Here is a 19,998-nt window from a genome sequence, read left to right as displayed (position 1 = left end):
GAAGAGTAGGGAATATAGCACCAGCTAGTAGAGTTCCTTGAGTTGGATTTTTACCTTGGGAAAAATCACATACCCCACCCATCATTTTTCCTTCCCCATCTTGAACTAGGAAACCTATAATTTTCAGCTGAAAACTTAGCTGCTTCTTATGAGGTTACCTTTAGTTGACTAATTCATAATTAGATACTTTTGATAGGCAGAGTGGACAGTGAGACAGAAAGGAAGGTCTTCTTTTTCCATTGGTTCAAACTCCAATGGCTACTGCTGCCAGTGCGCTGTGGCCGGCACACCCCGCTAATCCAAAGCCAGGAGCCAGGTGCTTTTCCTTGTCTCCCGTGTGGGTGCAGGGCCCAAGCACTTGGGCCATCCTCCACTGCACTCCCGGGCCACAGCAGAGAGCTGGCCTGGAAGAGGAGCAACCAGGACAGAATCCAGCGCCCCAACCGGGACTAGAACCTGGGGTGCCAGCGCCGCAGGTGGATGATTACCCTATTGAGCCACGGTGCCGACCCATAATTAGATACTTTATAGACATTGATTTTCAATGTCTCAAGATCAGCGTAGTCTTAGAGACTTAAATCTGGATTTAAACCTCAGCCCTGATATATGGTATCAGTGTCTGGGAGGGGTCTAAGTAGTTTTACTACCTTCTTGTGCTCCTTGATATACTATAAAGTTGAACACTAGTGGTCTAGGAGATTGATAATTAGTCATGTACTAGTTCTAGCCTTCTTTTACTTGACATGTAGGAAAATTTTATCCCATAGCCCCCCTTTTATTGATTTTATCTTACTTTGTCGAGATTTCATATTTAGTCTTGTACTTATTACAGGCATAGTACCACATCAAGTTGGCAACATGAACTGCCAAGAGCAGCCAAATCACGACTTAGTTAGAACCTTAAGCTCTTTACCTTAACAAATGACAAACACATGCTGGTGGTGTACTCTGGTTTTATTGATATATTTGGCCCAAGGAACTTATCTTCGTGTCCTGATTGCCACATAGGATACGAGCAAGGCTCCAATGATGAAGATCCCAGAAAGGCCTGCCACCCATAGAGCTCCAGGATGCACAGGAACACCTAGAGTGGAAAGATGGGTTAGTGTATAAAACCAAAGGATTTTGTCGTAACACTGGACATCTTGATGCCAGCCAGTTTCTTTTAAGGCAACCATTAGTAGGGTTAGGGAGTAGGGCAAATAAAGTAACTACCTAAACCACCCATCAGGCTAGAGCTAAGTTAAATGAATGGGAGGAGACCTGAGTGTTTATGGAGCTTTTCTGAAGGATCCTTTGTGGCTTGAAGTAGAATCATGGGTCCCTTGCTAGAAATGTTAGCAGTACTGTTCTGGAAATGGATGTCAGAATTTCTTCTTCCTGTTGGAGAAAGAAGAACTAGTTATTTATTTTTGTATACATGCAGTGGAGATATGATTATAGTCCAAAGCCAAGTCTCTAGACTCAAGTTCCATTCCATGCTTTATGAGAGCCCTATTAATGAAAACTGATATCTGACATTTAAGACAGTTGCCTCCGTTTTATGAGGATTTGGACATATACTGTATCAGTTTTTTCTATGGAAATGCTTCTGGAGTAAAGCATGAAAGTGTGAGGTTTCTTAATCCTGATACCTTTATGTCACATGGAAGGTAACTTAAAAATAGAAAGTGGTTTTATCCTATATCTATGCTTTTTTCCAGTCAAACTCAGGTGGCTTAGTTTAAGTAGGGATGCTATCCAATTCAAATGATGTGTAAGTTTACAAAGTAGTATTTCCTAAATAACTACCCTTTGTTGTTATGGTTTTGTTAAAAGCTGTTTAAAGCTTCATAAGTTTATGAATTTCAGTATTTAAGAAGTGAGAAAAGCAGTCGTTGACCAGGTAGAAGTACAAGTGTGCTGTAGACGCTTTGGTCCTGACCATCTACAGAACATGGTCTAAAGAGTGACGGTACTTATCATGTTGCCAGACTAGCTGGCAAGCAGGTAGACCCATTTGCAAGTTAACCAGCCATCTTGTTAAGTTGACATATATGTAGTCCAGTCTTGTTTGGCTCCTGGTTTAGTCATTTACATGGAAAGCTACAATTCAAAAGGTACTCAAGATTCATAGCTTAGGTTTGTAGATGAGCTAGGATTCTAAGATACTACTTGTCTTTGCTGTAAGCACTTACAGTGTAATAGGAAGTCTTAAGATAGATTGAGTCATTTGGCTAGTGGCTATAGAACTTAGAAGTAGGATGCAAGATTTAAGTTTTTCCCCCCAGTAGTGTAGGGAGCTTCAATACTTACGACTGTCAATAGGACAGGTTACCATACAGGATGGTGTCCCAACAGGCTGGCAGACTGACACACTGCAGTGCAGATATATCTGCGAATCCAAAGAATTTGGGCTATGTTTTAGTACCATTGTGTTCTCAAGCCTGCTTCATTTCCCCAGGAAAAGGAAAAAAACTTCAGATAACTGTCATTGCCCCAGATGTCACAACATCCCTGAACTGGAACCTGGGTGGCACACGTCAGTCCTATTAGGACCAAGGGTTGAAGCAGCACTTGAGCCAGCCTTAAGGGACGACCTTGGCTGAGGATTGGTAGGACTAACAGTTGAGTGAATGAAATTCAGAGTCCTACTGAGGGACATTGAAGGGAATACCATACCGGTCCTTTTAGAGCCTCCTTTGTCACCGAGGAATCCAGAAAGCTGAAGGTGGAAATGCTGAAGCGCTGGTGGTGAGAGGGGAATGGCAGATCGAAGGCTTCCTGGACTGGGATTAGCTGGGTTTGATAGTTGTCTCCAGTGTAAGGGCATCTAGGCCAAGAGACCCAGCAGTCAGAATGGGCTTCTAGGAGGGACTGCGTATAGATGCAAAGAGCCACTTACCCCTTCACCAGTATGGGCCACTGTGGCCAATACAAGGGGTTTGTCGTTGGTGTGGCCCAACACTGATGGAGGCGTAGACCTAGGTAGGGGTCTGTTCTGTAAAGGATGGAAACATCCACGTAGATGGGATCCCGAAGTAACTTCACCACTGGGTAGTCATCCACGGTATAGTAAGAGTGGTAGTCTTTATCTGCAAGCAAGCAGAATAAAGAGTTGAAGTAAATTAAGCCGGTAGCAATCTTTATGGTACTCGAATCAGTCCTCCATCCCCATCTCTCTAAGAGTGTTTTGTTGTCTAGTTGGAGTCTTCATGCCCCAGAAGAGTGACAAGATTTAGAATGGAGCCAGAGGGCCTTACCTTTAGCAATCTGAAGTACCACAGTGAGGGGCCCAGGCTGGGTCTCCGGAAGTGGTGGTGGAAGAGTCAACACGTGCATATCAACTGGGAGAGCACTGCTGCTTATGGAATAGCTGCAGCTGACTCGGAGCCTGCAGAAGAACAAAATCCTAGCTGGCTAGCTCTGGCCTATGGGAACCAGCTTTAGGAACTGGGGGAGCCATTAAGTGCCCATTGTTATATAGATTGTTTAAGTGTAGTAGACATCACTTTTCCCCTTGTGGGAGCTGCATTTTATTCGAGAGGCCAGTATCTGATTAAGACCAGTGAATGAATTGGAAATTAGAATCATTTGACAAAGCTAGTACCATGAGGAACCAGTGCCTAGTGCAGAGAGAGTGGTCAGGAAGGATGTTACAGGCAGCTTATGAAATTAGCTATCAAGAGGTACAGGAGGGAGAAGACCTGCCCTAGAACAATGCTTAGAGGTAAGAAAGGTCTTTATCCATTTCCACGGAAGGACTAGTTTGAAGTTAGGCAGTACTGAATGAACAAAGGATTGAGAATGTTCTAGGGGAGCTGGCTGGAGAGGAGGTACTCATAAGCCTGCTTCATGCAGGGCTTTGAAGGTCATTCTCATCGTTAACTTTAAGCTATGGAAAGGAAACAAGTCTTTCAGTGTTGTCTAAGTGATAATGTGTTCAAAATATTGTATGGGCTTCAGCATAGACAATGGGGGTAGAAGGGAACAGGACAAAATGAGAAGCAAATCTCAGTTCGCAGGCATAGCGTGAGTCCAGTCAAGTTTGAGGCTTAGCCAGCTGGTAGCAGTCATGCAGGTAGACTTCAGTAGTGAAGATATGGGACTCTGTCCAAAGCCTTAATTTACAAGTCACTGAGGAATTTTAGTTTTTATTCATTTCAAAAGGCAGAGTTAGACAAAGTAGAGTGAGAAGGAAAGAGAGACACAAACATCAGTCTTGTGTATGTTGGTTCACCCTCAATTGTTTCAACAGCCAGAGTTGGGCCAGGCTAAAGCCAGGAGCCTGGAATGCCATCCAAGTTCTTCACATGGGTGGCAGTGGCCCTAGCACTTTGACCATTTTCTACTGCTTTTCCAGGTGCTTTAGCAGGGATCTCGATCAGAAATGAAGCATTCAGGACTTGAACTGGTGCTCACATGGGCTGACAGTGTCAGGCAGGGCTTAACCTGTTGAACCCAACACTGGCCCCTGAACAATATTCTTGTATGGGGTCAGAACTTTTGCTTTATGGAAGACAGGAAGTCATTCTGGCCAAGCAAGAACAGGTTAGCCAGATTTTACCTGAAGATGCTGTCACGGGTGATAGAGCCATGGCTCCAAGTTCTCACTTCCCTAGTGGCAAGCAGCTCATTTTCATATATTGCTCTGTCTCCAGTGATCTGTTAGAGGGGGAGAAGAGAAATCCCGTTATTCCTGCTGGCCAGATGCTATGTATTAGTGCTGAATGCTGCTTTTCTGTAGGTTGTATTTCTGGATCCATGAACACAGGGTCACTAGCATGTTAGTGAATAGCCCAGGAAGGTATTGCTTTTCCTCACCACAACCAAGGATGTGAAGGGACTTTAAATCCTAATATAATCAGAAATCCCCTTCAGTATCCTTGGTAGTTTCCCCAGAGCAGTGCAGTAAGAATCCATTTTTTGGTTTTGTTGTTTTTTCTGTTTCACAAGGTGACAGCCCATTAGCTTGATCAGAACCATAGGGCTGTTTGCTGCGTGTCTAGGAAGAAGGATTCGGCTTTCTCATTAATGGGGCATTCTTCTGCCCTAAACAAGCAGAAATCAAGTGTGCACTTCTGGGGCTGGCACGGTGGCACAGCAAGGTATGCTGCTGCTTCTGACTTGGGCATTCCATGAGCACTGGTTCATGTGCTGGCCACCCTTTCCAATTCAGCTTCCTGCTCATGGCCGAAGAAGCTAATGATGGCTCCCTGCTACCTATACGTGAGGCCCAGGTCGAGTTCCAGGCTCCTGGCTTTAGCCTGGCCCAGCCCCCACTGCTGTGGTCATTTGGGGAGTAAACATGCAGATAGAAGACCTGTCTCTCCCGTTCAAACAAAGGGAGTTTTCCCCCAATATATCCTCCTTCATGACCTAGATAGTCTAACTCTCTCACCACTCACCAGAGCATTCTCAAATCCCCAGGTCAGAAACAAAGCCCAAGGCCACCGATCTTACCTGTCTTGTGGTACCACAGGCAGTAAACGGGAATCGAAACAAGACAAAGGCACGCGTTGCTACCACAGGCTGGCATCCACTGTCATTCCCGAAGACCAGGTGCACAGAATCCAAGTGCAGCGGGGGCGAGGACACATTCCGGGACACGGCAATGGAGAAGTGGCCCTCTTGGGTACAGTGTGAGGTCACTGAAACATCACAGTGGCTGCGTTGACCACACATTATCTTTCCCACTACTTAACCAGCAGGACCAAAGTCTAATAGCTTCATTTTTTGACCAAGTAGTTCCCAGCTAATAACCTGGTGCAAGTGCAGCTGTCACAGCTTAACTAAGGGTCTAGGTAGCACCTGGGCTTGGCCTTGCCTCTATTCTTTACTGTGGAATCTTTGGCAAGGTATTTAGCCTCCTTATGTTCACTTACTTTGCAAAACAGACTTAGTAGCACTTGAGTACTTTTACGCCTCAGAATTCAGAGAGCAGAGTATAGCGATTACATTGATTACATGCTGAATGAGGCTAAGATTTCTTATGTTAGATAAACCTTGGAGCGTGATTTGGGGTGCACAGCCTTAAAGTAAGGATCTGAGCATCTCTATCAGTCACCAAAATAACTCTTCCTTGGGAAGAGGTTGCTTCCAAGTAGTAAGTACAGGGTTGTACAGTTAATTTTGAGTTCACTAAGTGTTTATGAGTTCTGGGAGACTGAGTAACGGAAGGCTGTAGAAGGCATTATATTTAGTACCTAAGTGCTTTGGGGGCATTGGTTGTGTGTCAACCTCCATTCAGTTAATGTCTGCCTTTTGAGCAAACTGTTTTTCCTTCTGGGTTTCTTCTTAAGTAGTTAGTGCTTTTCCTCAGCTGTTTTCAGACATGGTAATTCACTCACCTGTGTTTCCATAGTAACAGGCATTTACCTCTTCGGAGCTGTGACAGCAACCTAGTTCCTCACAGTCTTCTTGGGAGATGGGTGCAGTAGCACAGGGCAGCCTGTCCCACACTGGGACAGAGTCGCATAGTCCAGCATCTGGAGCTTGGGGTTGTAGAGAGCAGAGAAAGTCAAGGTAGGCAACTGGAAGGTTGGGCTTGGACACCACCTCCAGTGTTAGCATTGGTGTTCAATTCCCAGGCATGCAGAGCACTTCAACAAGCATACCCGTGTTAAGGTTAAGTAAACATTACATCACCATGTTCGGTCCCCTAAAATTGATTTTTAAAGATTAATTTGAAATAGAGACTTTGTATCATGTGCCCAATTAAGTGATCAACCAGCCGCCAGCTGGGAGGGAAAGAGACTCGAGTCCTAGTCTTAGGGCACACGTGGCTTCTCCCAGGCATTTTTCCAGGTAATCTTACTAGTGTCAGCTTCCTTCTTGAAGGCAATGAGCTCCTGGTCCTTGGTGAATTTTTGTTTGAACCACAGTTTGACCACTCTTCAGTGATGGGCCCTTGGGAAAGCTGCATGCCTGGGAACAGCATACTGGGAACAGTAGTGCCCACGGAACTGGGTCAGGATTAGGCGATGTAATTTACAAAGCCCCAACCACAGTGCCTCAACAGTCAGTAAACACCTCGGGGTGGGCCCTGGAGGTGCGAGTTGGAAGAAAAGATCCTTCGTGCAGGTTTGTTAATACCCAGAGCCCTCTTCTAGAGGACTCCATCCCCCCCAGAACCTAAGTACTTCCAGCTTTTACCTGGGAGATGCGTCGGACACTTAAGCAGCTGCTGCTTTGTAACCAGGTTGTGTCCAGCTGCGTCCACCTCTTCAACCCCGACCAGCATGACGTAGTACGAGTCCTGCGTAAGCAGACTCCAGGAGTCAGTCTGGGTGGTGGCATAAGGAGGTCTCAGTGGCCCTGACAACTGGGTTCTACTCACCGACTCAGTGACGTAGCAGCTGCTGTAGTTTGCTTCCAGTACCACGGAGGGGCCTGGACCCTCTCCTACCCAGGTGCCACAGTCAGTGTCATTCTGCAGCCTGTGCGGTCGCCCTTGGTTGTCTGCAAACAGAGGGGTGGGGAGAAGAGAAGCTGAAATGGTCGAAATGGTCAGTTTCCAATTTCCATGGTCACTAGTACAGCAAGAGGACAGCCAGCCAAGGGACAGCTGCCAATAAGATAACAAAATGGAAGTATCAGAAGTGCCCTTTATTTTAGAGTGCTCTGCTGAGAGAGGCTGTAGAGTTCATTAAAGGAGGAATATAATAGGACAGAAGACGAGAGAGTAACTGCAGGTAGGGGAGGAGACATTTCATTGGCTAGCTAAGCCAGGTATCTTGTCCAACTTACCCCAGGTTACTAGTGCAGGGGAAGAGCCTGTCTCCTGGTTCTGAAAATTTACAGTAAACTCAAAGTTCCATGGTCTACAGTGGAGCACACCAGGATCAGTAGGAGTCTCAGCCTTAGATTGCTTGATCAGAGCAAATGATACAGAGAAACAGAGCAAGATGTTCCCTAACAGCCACATGGTGCTACCAGGAGCCATTGCTGGCAACAAACATCCACCCCTTTCTTCACAAGGGCCAGAGACTTCTTTATATAGAGAAGGAAGGCTCACTTTCAGCTGTGCTTCTTTCTTGCATGCAGGTGGGATGCTTTTGAAAGTGATAATTCTAGCTTGGTTGGCTTTGTAGCATAGTCTGCAGCTGTATCACATAAATATCACAACCCAAGTGGTCTTCAGAGCCCAGGAAAAACATGGTGTCTTTTAGGTTAAAAAGAAAAAAAAAAAAAAAGCCATCTCAGGTTTGCTCAGTTAACAATTATTCCGCCAGTTTACTGAGTCCAGACAGGTTCCCATTAGATGTTTGGGTGTTTGTGGTATTTGAGTTTGGGTCTTCGTCCTGCCATCCACGAACTGTGCTGTCAGGGGTAAGTTAGAGCTTCTCAAAATCTTGTTATAATCATCTGTAAAATGGGAATGCTATCATCCGGCAATGGTGCTCTTGAGGACTATGTGAGAGATTCTATACCAAATGTCTGGCACAGTCACTGCTTAGTTGACATTGGGGAAAAAATTGAGGCCGGCAAGGACCTTTGTCACACTCTCCACCCATTCGAAGAACTTAGTAGAAGTCACTGGGCAATTAGAGTCTGGCTTGAAATCCCTGAAAAACTTAAACTGGGTTTCTGTGGATAGTTAATGTAAAACTTTTTTCTGGTCCTAGGAGAACCCTACAACATCAGTCTGGATAAATACCAAAGCTTTTAGTGCTGTATTGGTTTTCCCACAGGATCTGCAGGGAAAAGGTAGATTAGTGCAGAAAATCCCTAACTTCAGTTTGCCTCATATGGATATTTTAAAATCTTTCATTTGCCTATGTTTCAGGCATATTTTTGTAAAAGAAGTTTTTCTTATTATGAAATTTTCATTCCCCTTATAAGCTATAGTTTAGTTGCTTTTAGTCACTCTAAGGTCAGAATGTCAGACTAGGTTTATGGGATACTTTAAAAAGTCCATGGAAAAAAAGGAATTAAAAGTTTATTTTAGGTACAAGAATCTTGGAATCCATTCATATTTTTTTTTCATAATGTAAATTTTGTATGAATTTCTTAAAGTCCTCTCCTATGCAATGATTTCAAATATCTTTGCACCAAAATAAACTTACCTTCCTATTCCATTCCATTTAATTCTTTAAAGTAGCCTCATGGAAGGATCCTGAGAAATTGTGGGGGTGAATGAGTAAATTTCTCATTGGCAAGCTGCTAGCACAGAAACTGGCATCGGGGTACACCCCACACCATCTGCAGAGACTGTGTTTTGATAGTGCTGGAGCTATTGCATTTTGCTGTCTCAACATTGTATAAAGACTCTCCTGGTCCTGACATTTACAGTGGTTTCTCTGCAGGACTGGAGCTGTGTCCCCCTAACTGGAAGGTGAGGTGCCAGGCCAACAGGACTGTAGGAAACCCCTTTAAAGTGTGAAAAAACAATGCTCAAAATTCCTGCCCCCTCCACCTATGCAGGAGGCCACTAATCTGCTAATCAGTAATTACAGAGTAGTGAGGGAGCAGTCCGCTCTTGTCAGCATGTGCTGGGAATCAGGACACTTCCCTTTTGAAGGAATATGTTCAACTTAATTTACTGTAAGTGCTTACATGGTTTTCCTTTACAACAAGGAAGAGTGGGCGTTGATTTGGAGTCAGGTAAAAGTTGATGCATGCCATCACCAGGCCCCTTCTTTCACTTCTTCTGTCTGCCCAGGGCTACAAGACCCTTCTTTCAACACCCACTATGCTGGCTGTAGAGCACCCATTCTGTTGTAAATTGTGTCTCCTGATTCACTATTTCCTCTCCCACCACAACTACCAGGAGTGGGAAGTCCTCCTCCCGTTTCACTGGCAGGGAGAAGACCCAGCTGAATAACTCTTTGGACTTCATGAAGTGGAAGAATAGATTAAGAGGTATGAGAGTTAAGTTGCCAAAGAGAGAAAGACAAAGAGCTAAAATTAAGGACTTTTGGGTAGGGGAATACAGATAGGGTTCACCTGAGATTTCTGGCCTACACAGGAATGTCTGTTGAAATGCATGCCCTTCCCCTACTCTTAATTCCACTCATTTTCCTTCCTTCTTTCTTCATTTTTTCTTTTTGTTAAGATTTTGATTTACTTGAGAGGTAGAGTTACAGAGAGGGAGAGACACCGAGAAAGGTCTTCTGGCACTGGTTTACTCCCGAAATGGCCACAACAGGTAAAGCTGTGCCAGGAGCAAGGAGCTTCTTCCTGGTCTCCCACACAGGTGCAAGGGCCGAAGCACTTGCGCCATCTTCTGCTTTACCAGGTCATAACAGGGAGCTGGATAGGAAGAGGAGCTGCTGGGACTAGAACTGGCACCCACATTGGGATGCTGGCCTTGCAGATGGAGGCTTAACCCACTATGCCACAGTGTCAGGCCCTGTTCATCTTCTTAGAGATGGGTCACACTTTGTCTTGAGTGGTGGTAATGCCTTTACTGTGGACAGAGAGTGCTGAGCACCGTGAACTGATAAGGTCTCTTCTAACATCATATTTCTAGCAGCATATAATTGTCATGGGTTCTCGATTTTTAAAATACTATCAGGAAGGGGAAAATCTTGACTGAAGTAATTTCAAGCTATGTGCGTTATAGCTTTTGCAGACTTGGCAAGTTGTCCTTCAAAATCCTTCCATCTGTGCAGGTCTGTGGTTTATTGCTCCTTCACTCAAGTGCAAAACATGGAGGGCAGAAGGATCAGAGTTCGTGGCCAGAGTGACACACAGCTGGGCAGTGTGGACAGACTGGCAGGTGCTACTATGCTGTTGATTGGCCTTTCATTTGGGTATGGATGGTCACAGCTAATGTTACATGTATCATCAAGAGAATGTTATCTACAGTGGGGAAACATCTTGTTATATATCATTTGCTCAAAACAGTAAAATCTCTTCCTGCATTGGTGGTTTTAAAAAATGATTTATCTTAATTGCTTGAAAGGCAGAGTTGGAGAGAGAGGGACACACACACAAACCCTCTCTCTCTCTCTCTCTCTCTCTCTCTCTCTCTCTCTCTCTCTCCCTCTCCCTCTCTCCCTCCCCCCCCCCCCCCTTCCCTCCATCTGCTGCTTTACTCTTCAAATGACTGCAATGGCTGGGGCTGCGCCAGTCAGGGCCGAAGTCGGGAAATTCTTCCAAGTCTCCCAAGCATTTAGGCCAGGTGTTCTTCATGAAGCACTTCCTGATCCCCAGCTGTAGGTCATGTCTCCTCAACTTGGCTTTCTAGTGCTTTTCATCTGTACTAGTGACTAGTTAGTATTATCCTTTCCCTTCCTGAAGGTTAGATAATATTCACCTTTGTAGTCTCCACATTGCTTACTTCACGTGCTCACAGAGCGTTCATTAGAGAGTAAACTCTGGATTACTTAAATAATAGTCCTCATACATGCTTTAGAGGGAAGTGTGTTTGGCAAGACCTACTTCATATTTGCTACTTGCTGTGTTTTTGTTTTTAACTCCACATATGAGTGATATTTCCTGCTACCTTCAGGGTAAGATTTAGTATACTTAGTATGAGTTCCCACATTGTCCCCAGCGTGCCATGCCTCCCCCCTACCCCCAGCCAAACAAACGCATCCACCATGGCCTCTGTTCTCTGTTTTCCCCTCTGCAGTTACTCAACATTCTGGCTTCTCCCACTCTTGTCTTGTGGCCTGGGCTATTTTCTGGAATATTCACTCCTGCTTTACTTGTGTACACATGTGCTTGGCTTCCTTTAACTTAATTGATTTAACTATATTCTTTAAAGAATCTAACTGAACTGTCACCTCCTTAGGAAATCCTTTTCCTATCACTGATCAATCTGGGCTGAGGGGTTGCACCGTTCGAGCACTTGGGTGCCTTTCACTTACAGCCTTCTCCAGAGCCTCTTGTTATTGCCTCTGTCTAGGTTTCTTGTGTCCATAGGTTCTTTGAGTTCAGGATCTGATTCTCTAACTCGGTCGTTCAACACGGTAAGGGCTCAATAACCACTTGTGGAATCGATGAATAATGTTCTGGGAATTCAGCTTAACCCCCTGAAGGCACATCTTTAATTCCCGCTGCTTCTAGTCTTGAATCTTACACCAAGGGCCAGCGGCTTTCTTGCCATTAGATTAAACCTGAAATAATTTTACCAAAGCACATTTGTGCACATACAAAGACATGTAATGAAGATGAATAACTGACACTGTTCATTTCCTTCTAAGCTAATATCAATAGAATCATAAAATTTTGTGTTAAGATTTTTATACAGCTTAAACACAAGCCATAAATTCTGTTACATGTACTTGTACAAATAACTGATTCATTGAGCTCCTACTCGAGCTAAGATAGTTTCCAAGATGCTGGAGAACTTAGCTCTTTCCTATCCTCAACTGCTTGCTTGCTCTCTTTTCTCTCTTGCCCTCTCTGATCTCCTCCCTCTCTTCCTTAATGCCTGCTGTCTCTTTCATCAGATACACGCTCTGCCACATGCCATGCTAGGCTGGGGGACATAACAGTAAATAGGAGAGACATTTCTTGTAGCTTATGGATATTCTTTGAGTAATTAATCACACATAGATTCCCTATGTCTAACACAATATCTGGCAATGGATTCTTGTTGATGAATGAAACTAGGAAATCCTGAATAAATTAATTTAGAATGTTTCTATACATTTCACTTAACAGCAGGCAGCAGCTTGTGTTTCATCTGTGTGTGTGACTTGGGGCTGTCATTTCTGACTGGTTGTTGGGCATTTCAGGGAAGCTCTCCAGTATTCTCCATTCACTTCATTTCTCTTTTCCCTTTTCTTAGTTTGGCAGGTAGGTGATAGGTTAGACTTCAGAGAAAAAACAATCCATGAGTATTCAAGGTTGTTGTTATTTGTCTTTAAACTTCAAAGCTCTGCTTGGACTGAGCCATGTGAATTACAGGGTGTTGGCAAAATATAAATTATAGTAGCTCTAAATTCAGCAGAAATAGGCCAACAACTAGCTTTTAGGCTGATGTCTGTGACTGGAGAGACATAAATTCAGAATTCTGTGGGGGCTTCCTTCTATGCTTGTCCCCTAGGAGTTGACTAAGGCCATCAGATAGCTTCTGGTGGAGAGTGCAGAATCTCTCCTTACTCCCTATTGCCTTACCTGCAATGCTAGACCATTACACACAGATCTGCAGAACTGAAGGAAATGGTTGCAAGGACAAATTTAGCTAACAGCTGGAGAAAAACTGGTTGTGGATCTGAGATGCAAATTGGCCAAGGCACTGGGTAATGAATGATTCCAATCTGTGTAAGAGACTGGGGTCATGCTTATTACCTTCCCACACATCGACACTGCAGAGAGCTTGATGTTGGCAAGGATTTATCACATGGTATATTAAAAATGTCATTAGTGAAAAAATAATATTACAAAGCATTTTAGAAGGGCTGAAGCAATCATCTCACTTTAATAACAGAGGACAGCTCTCATAAATACTATTTATTTTTTTCTCAAGCAGAAAATGAGAAACATGCCAGGATTATCAGATCTTAGCCTTTCTTTCCAAATTAGAAACTGAAACTGTTGATCATTTCATTTCTTTCTTTTTAAATCAGGTCAGTTGAAATGTGCCATCCATGCATTTTCCTTCATTTAGGAGGCTGAAGACTCCTGCCCTTTGGAAGTAAAGGAGTTGTTTCTTGTTGGTTGAAAATTAGAAGCTTCGAAGATGGATTTTTAGGAAGCTCAATAAATAGCAAGCTGTGTTTGTATCATCTTTTCCCATGCTTTGAGGAGAAAAGTAGAGGGCTCTGAGGCCTTTAGCTTAATAACAAAGGCCCTAGTGGTTGAGTGATGCTTGCAAAGATACCTAATTTTATTCCTAGGAATCTTGGCCACCTCCACAAAGACTTGGTAAATTTTTTCTTTTGTCATTATTGTGCTAGGAGTGAAAAGGAGTAATAATAATAAAACCCAAGATGACATGTCTGAATTTCTGAACACTAAATAAAATCTTAGGCTATTGGAGTTTGAAGCAATTTTGGAGGTTGTTTTTATTGAGAAAATGCAATCCCTCCCCCACCCCCCGCTTTGTAAATCTTTCAAATAAAATAATCTTTAAAAATAAAACAGCAGGGAGGGGAGGAACTAGCACTGTGGTATATTAGGTGAAACTGCCCCCACAACACTGACATCCCATATGGACACTGGTTCCAGTCTGGGCTGTTCAATTTCCAGTCCACTTTCCGGCTTTGACCTGGCCCAGAGCTGGCCATTTGGGGAGTGAATCAGGAGATAGAAGATCTCTCTCTGTCCCTCCCTTTCTCTCTCTGTAACTCTGCCTTTAAAATAAAATAAATCTTAAAAATAAAATGAAAAGTCACTTGTTTTGGTCAGACTAGTTGGGAGCAGTTGAAGAAATAATTGGGATAAGAAACTAGGACTTTTGACTATCTTTAGATGGGATTTCAAGCCTTTGTGGTACATCAAGGCAAACGTAGTGAAACAACAAAGAAATAATGAAAACTGAAATGCCAGTATGAAACATTATATAATTAAATGAAAAAAATATGAGATACAAATAGAAAGTGCTTGGACTTCAGAGAAAGGAAAGGCCAATGACATTGAGATTCTTGCACAGTACAGTTTGAGTTTCAGTTGATGGTTGCATGGGATAGGATAGATGGTCTAGAAAGAGGCTAGCCAAGATTTAATGAATGAGTGACTAACAAAAATTAAGTGACTAAAGAGATGAAGGAACATTTAGAATAAGGAATCAATGGGAAACAATGGGTTAAGAGTTAGGCAGCATGGAGAAGGGGATCTGTGTTGGGATATGAGTTTGATGGGTAATGTAGCATTAGCTTCTCTGCTGTCCCAGGCGCTAGGAGTGGGAGACTAGGGATGAATAATTTAGATCTCAAGTCCTATCTGGGCCTGGAACCTAGCTCCCCTAAATTCTAGCCTAGTGGATTTTCCACATGAGCTTTTTGTAGCTGTATACTCTGGTGGTGTGGGCATGTAAAGTTTCTTTTATGCTGTTACAGAGCTCAGATTCATGCTTGCCAAGTTATATGAGAAATAGGGATTTTGTGTTAGCATGGGAAGCCATCACCAAGTTGTACAGATCAATCAGTACAAGGAAACAATAAGGTGAAAATGATGGAGGTGTTCTAGCACAAGGGGATCAGTTGTAGGGAGACAGTAGTAAATATAACAGAAATGAAAACTCAAGACCATGTGGAGGGGGTGGGGTAAGTCTTTTGATCTCAGACTTAGTATATCTATTATTACCTTTTCCTTAAACTTGAAGAAATTCCCTTTGAACAGAAATTCCATTTATTCCCCCTAGTGATCAGGCTCATTGCTCATGCCTCCCTCTGTTCCATCTGGAGCTTTCTCCTCTGTTGCTAAATGATGTGGCAAATTGATATTTCTGCAACTTCCCAGAAAAAAATCTGACTTGTTTTTGATTTATGCACTGCATTTTCTGCTCTGGAGCATAGATAATTTAACAATGGCTTGAAATGAAGAAGAAAGCATCCAAAGTCATGTGGGGGATTTGATAAACCCATTGAGTTGAATGCTATTTGTATGACTTTGGAAATAATTAACTTGTAAATCTTTATTTTCAAATGGAGGTTATACATAAGTGACCTCTTCCTTGATGGTAGATATAACTCAGGATATGGGGTTGGGTGAGTATTTGCTAAAGAAACATGGCATTAAATAGTTTTCCATTTCAATATTTCAAAGGAGGCAGATGCCCATTCCAGTAGTCTGCCATCCTAGTGAGAAAAGACCTTTGCCCTGTATTGAGGAGACCTGGCTCCTGGTTCCAGCTTTGACAAAGACAATAGGTTGCTCCACATTTGATTTACTGATCTTTGGACTTCACTACCCAGGGCTGATTCATACAAGTTGTCAGCTAATGTGTCACTGGATGGAGGACAACTTCATCATGTGACAGTGCATTTGCTTCTGTGAGTTTGTTTTCTCAATAGTAAAATGAAAGCATCTTTGTTGATCACCTTTAAAGTTCCCTTACTGCACCAATATCCCATGACATAAGTCTTGAGAGAGTTTAGCTTCTTTAATTATCATTTTGCTTTATTCTGATAGACGTTAACTAGAGCCTGAGATAAACTGGAAAATCTTCCCACTGGCTTTGCTCACAATGAGCAGTCTAATTTAAAAAACCTCTATTTTTAAAGAATCATTTGAGTATATGGATAGTAGTGAATTGTTTAAGAGACCATCCTGATGAAATAATGTTTAAAAAAATGAGTGGTTGTTGGTTAAATTTATGGGTCAGGACACATTATCTTGGTCTATTCAGCTTCATTTACAACTTTAAAAATTAGCCCAAATTAATTACCTATTAAGATAAATTTGTGAGAAAGAATTTGAGCAATGTAAGGACTGAAGCAATACATACCTGATCCAATAGTGAATGATGAGATCTGAGTTGGGCATGGTTTATTTTATTTTAACACATCCTCTATAAATGATCTGGAATATTGTTTAAAGATTACATCTATCCTTTGGACTCCACTAAAAGAAGAGCCAAAAAAATTCCTTGGAACCTCCAAAGGGAATTTCCCATCTTGAAGAGTGAATGTTGTTCTCCCTGGAATTGTTGAAGGGGCTCCAGGAAAAGACAGATGCTCTTGGGATCAAGGAAATAGCTTTTTTTTTTTTTTTTAGATGGGTAGGGCTAGACAATAATCATGCTGTATAGAGAAAGGTATCATAACGAAGTTTGATGTGTTTTGTGTATTTCAAAAGGAAGCTTGCCAAATCTCTGAATTATGGATCACTGATGAGGAAGAATTGGGCAGTTCTGGACCAGTGATTGATAGCTACACCACAACCAGGCATGAGTCTATACAGGAAAGCCAGTGGGTTCCCTGGGAGGTGGTACTATATGCAGTGGAAAGATATGAACCTTATATTCTGCAGATTTAGGCTACAGTGGGTTATTCTAGCATTGAAAGTAGGGGAACTCAAGTGTAGGAAGCAGATACCTGTTCATGTGAAGGCTCAGATCCTGCTGTAGAAATGGGCGCAGAATTTGGATCTGGCTAAAAAGCCCATGAGAGTTTCTCAGGCATGGAAAGCCAAGACACTGTGGCAAAAAACAAACAAACAACAACAAAAAAACAACCTAAATGAAGATCTCTGAGTGAGATCCCAGCAGAAAGAACGGGCCATCAGAGAAGGAGGTACCTTTCTCTGAAGGGAGGAGATAACTTCCACTTTGACTATGACCTTGTCTAAATAAGATCAGAATTGATGAACTCAAGAGGCTTCCATAGCCTTGGCATCTCATGACAAGAGCCTCAAGTGATTACTGATGTCATAAATAAGAGTGTCAATTGTTAAATCAACAACGGGAGTCACTGTGCACTTACTCCTCATGTAGGATCTCTGTCCTTAATGTGTTGTGCTATGTGAATTAACGATGAAACTACTACTACTCAAACACTACTTTATACTTTGTGTATCTGTGTGGGTGTAGTCTGTTGGAATCTTTACTTAGTACATGCTAAGTTGATCTTCTGTATATAAAGATAATTAAAATGAATCTTCATGAAGAATGGGATGGGAGAGGGAGTAAGAGATGGAATGGTTTGCAGGTGGGAGGGTGGTTATGGGGGAAGGGAACTGCTATAACCCAAAAGTTATACTTTGGAAATTTATATTTATTATATAAAAGTTTTAAAAAAAGAAATGGGTGCAGATATACCTTCAGGAGGGATAGAAGCCATATATGGCAGTGAACAGTCTCCAGCTCTGCCTTTGTAGTAAAAACTTCTCTGCCTTCATCACCCTCCTCTACTTTGGGATTAATAAAATGCCTGGACAATTCAGGGACTATATGTGATCTCAGATGTAGATAATAGACTTCCTGTTAATGATTCACATCAGGGCTTGGACCATTAATTGAAAAATAATTAAAAAGTGACTCATGAATACTTGAGGTAATAGAACAGCTCATACTGTTTTTACAAGTAGTGTATACTCACTTAGAAAATGTGGGAAATACAGAGAAATGGGAATGATTTGGATTTTATTTGAATGCTAGATATACAAATAGAGACAGAGATGCATGGACATTTTCCATCTTCAGATTTACTCTCCAAATGCCTACCACAGCTGACCCAATGCTGGGCCAGTCTGCTGCCCCCTCTAGGATGTGCATTAGCAGGAAGCTGGATTGGAAGCAGAATCGGGCACTCCAGTATGAGAAGCAAGCATCCCAAGCAGAATCTTAACTGCTGCTTCAAATGCTTACCTTGGAATCCTTTTAATGAGTTTCTATATTCTGTTATATTCTCTTTCCTTATTAATGGGAGACTTAAGTTGTCCTTCCTAGGAGAAGGTAGATGGAAGACTGAAATGTGTCTTTGAGAGAACAGAGGGAAACTGTCAGATCCTGTTTTATCCATGTGGGTCCTTTGCAATCCTGTCACTTAGAGTGAAGCCTTTGATGTGTGTGACATGCTTTTGCTGTCAGTCCCTCAGTCAGTCATGCCATGGGGAACCTAAGGAGACAAACTCAGTGACAACTGCTTCTTGATGAAAATGGGTAAAGTTGGTAATTATTTATCACAGGTTGTGAAGTGAGTCTCCCCTCCATGAGAAAACGGTAAAGTCATATTTACATACTAATTTCATATTTGGTTCTATTAACTATATTTGGGGAAGCAAAACTAAGAAGAAATCATCAGTTCTAAGAAAATACTATTCCAGAGATGGAATATTCCATATGGGTTTAATTTCCTATTCTTAGCTGTGCCCCCTGCCCCAATCCTTCTTGGGTTCTGCCTCTCTCCAGGGTTCTTTCTTCTACCCACTTCTCTGCTTGTTGCAGCCGTCTCTGAACCCTGCAATCATGTTCTATCAGTGATGAAATGTGAAGTCAATGAACAACAGGAAGGCAGCTTAACAAAAAATTATCTAAGAATAATGAGATAGAAACTCCTGTTAATCAGAAGGGGAATGGAGAAATTTAAGGAGTGTAGGGTATGAGGTTTTACATAGGAAAACAGAAAACCGGTTACTACGTGTCTTTGAGTTGCTCTGGTGTCTGGGGGTCTGATGATCTTTACATACTTTTCAGAAAGTAGTAATGGCTATTAGATCAGATGTAACCCTTTCCTAACACCTGTGCACTCCTAGGTTATTGTGTGGTAAAGTCTGACCCTGTCAGTTACTTATGGGACCCATTGCTCCTAGCTATCACTTTTCTCTTTCTATCCCTTCACATGTCCCTTAACTTTTTTGTTTCTAAACTTGTTACAGAAGACTGAGTAGATAACAGTTAACCTTAGCTGGATCAGGCAAATTATGAGTCTTACAACTTCTGGCTGGCACCACCTTAGAAGTTAATTTTTTGAGAGAACTCTTTGTTCTCTAGCTCCCTAACCCTGCTTTTCTAGATCCTAATTAAATCAATGCATTCTCATCCTGCATGAGCTCATACATTCCCATAGCTTTAATGAATGAATCATAAATCCAGTATCTCTAATTCTGGATAATCCTCTAATAGGTGTATCTGAAACATTTCTATGTGAGCAAGATGCTTGGGGGTAAAATAATATGTGATTTGGGTTCTGATTTTTGAAAACAGTCATTTAGGGGAGACAGATAATCACCTATTCAAGAATAGACATATGAATATTAAATGATGCATGTAGTGAAAGAAAAATAGAGTTCTATGAGACTGTAGTGAATACCTAAAGCAAGGATGGTGTGGCTACAGTGTAGAGAGAGAGGAGGAAGATGCTACAATACTGGCTTGGTCCAGGTCACATGGAGCCTTGTGGATCATGTGAGGTGCTTGGTGCTTCATCTTGAGAGCACTGGAACTCCTTTATATTATTTTAATATAGAGATACTAAATGATATATATATATATATTTAATTAATTTATTTGAAATGCAGAGTTCCAGATAGAGGGGAGAGACAGAGAGAACCTCCATCTGCTGGTCCACTCTCCAGATGGCCACAATGGTTGGGGCTGGGCCAGGTGGAAGCCAGGAGCCAGAAGTTTCTTTGAGGAATCACACACGGATGCAGGAGCCAAAGGACATGGACCATCTT

General features: G+C 42.4%; 1 protein-coding gene across 1 annotated transcript in view; it reads right to left on the bottom strand.

Annotated features, from left to right (window-relative positions):
* Positions 1-957: 957 nt before the first annotated feature.
* The window catches only part of ZP4 (zona pellucida glycoprotein 4), a 48,811-nt gene continuing 29,770 nt past the window's right edge, over positions 958-19,998 (bottom strand). Inside the window, exons 5-15 of the mRNA XM_062210788.1 lie at positions 7,319-7,546; positions 7,135-7,237; positions 6,330-6,473; positions 5,443-5,630; positions 4,547-4,644; positions 3,243-3,373; positions 2,885-3,074; positions 2,662-2,812; positions 2,296-2,374; positions 1,264-1,380; positions 958-1,084 (exon numbers count right to left, since the gene is read on the bottom strand). Of these exons, the coding sequence (XP_062066772.1) occupies positions 981-1,084; positions 1,264-1,380; positions 2,296-2,374; positions 2,662-2,812; positions 2,885-3,074; positions 3,243-3,373; positions 4,547-4,644; positions 5,443-5,630; positions 6,330-6,473; positions 7,135-7,237; positions 7,319-7,546 (1,533 nt within the window). The 3' untranslated portion in view covers positions 958-980. The remainder of the gene's footprint in view (positions 1,085-1,263; positions 1,381-2,295; positions 2,375-2,661; positions 2,813-2,884; positions 3,075-3,242; positions 3,374-4,546; positions 4,645-5,442; positions 5,631-6,329; positions 6,474-7,134; positions 7,238-7,318; positions 7,547-19,998) is intronic.

This window comes from Lepus europaeus, chromosome 14 (assembly GCF_033115175.1).
Source record: "Lepus europaeus isolate LE1 chromosome 14, mLepTim1.pri, whole genome shotgun sequence".
NCBI classification, from domain to species: Eukaryota; Metazoa; Chordata; class Mammalia; order Lagomorpha; family Leporidae; genus Lepus; species Lepus europaeus.
Note: the sequence above shows the minus strand (reverse complement) of the source record. Positions and strands in the feature narration are given on the sequence as shown.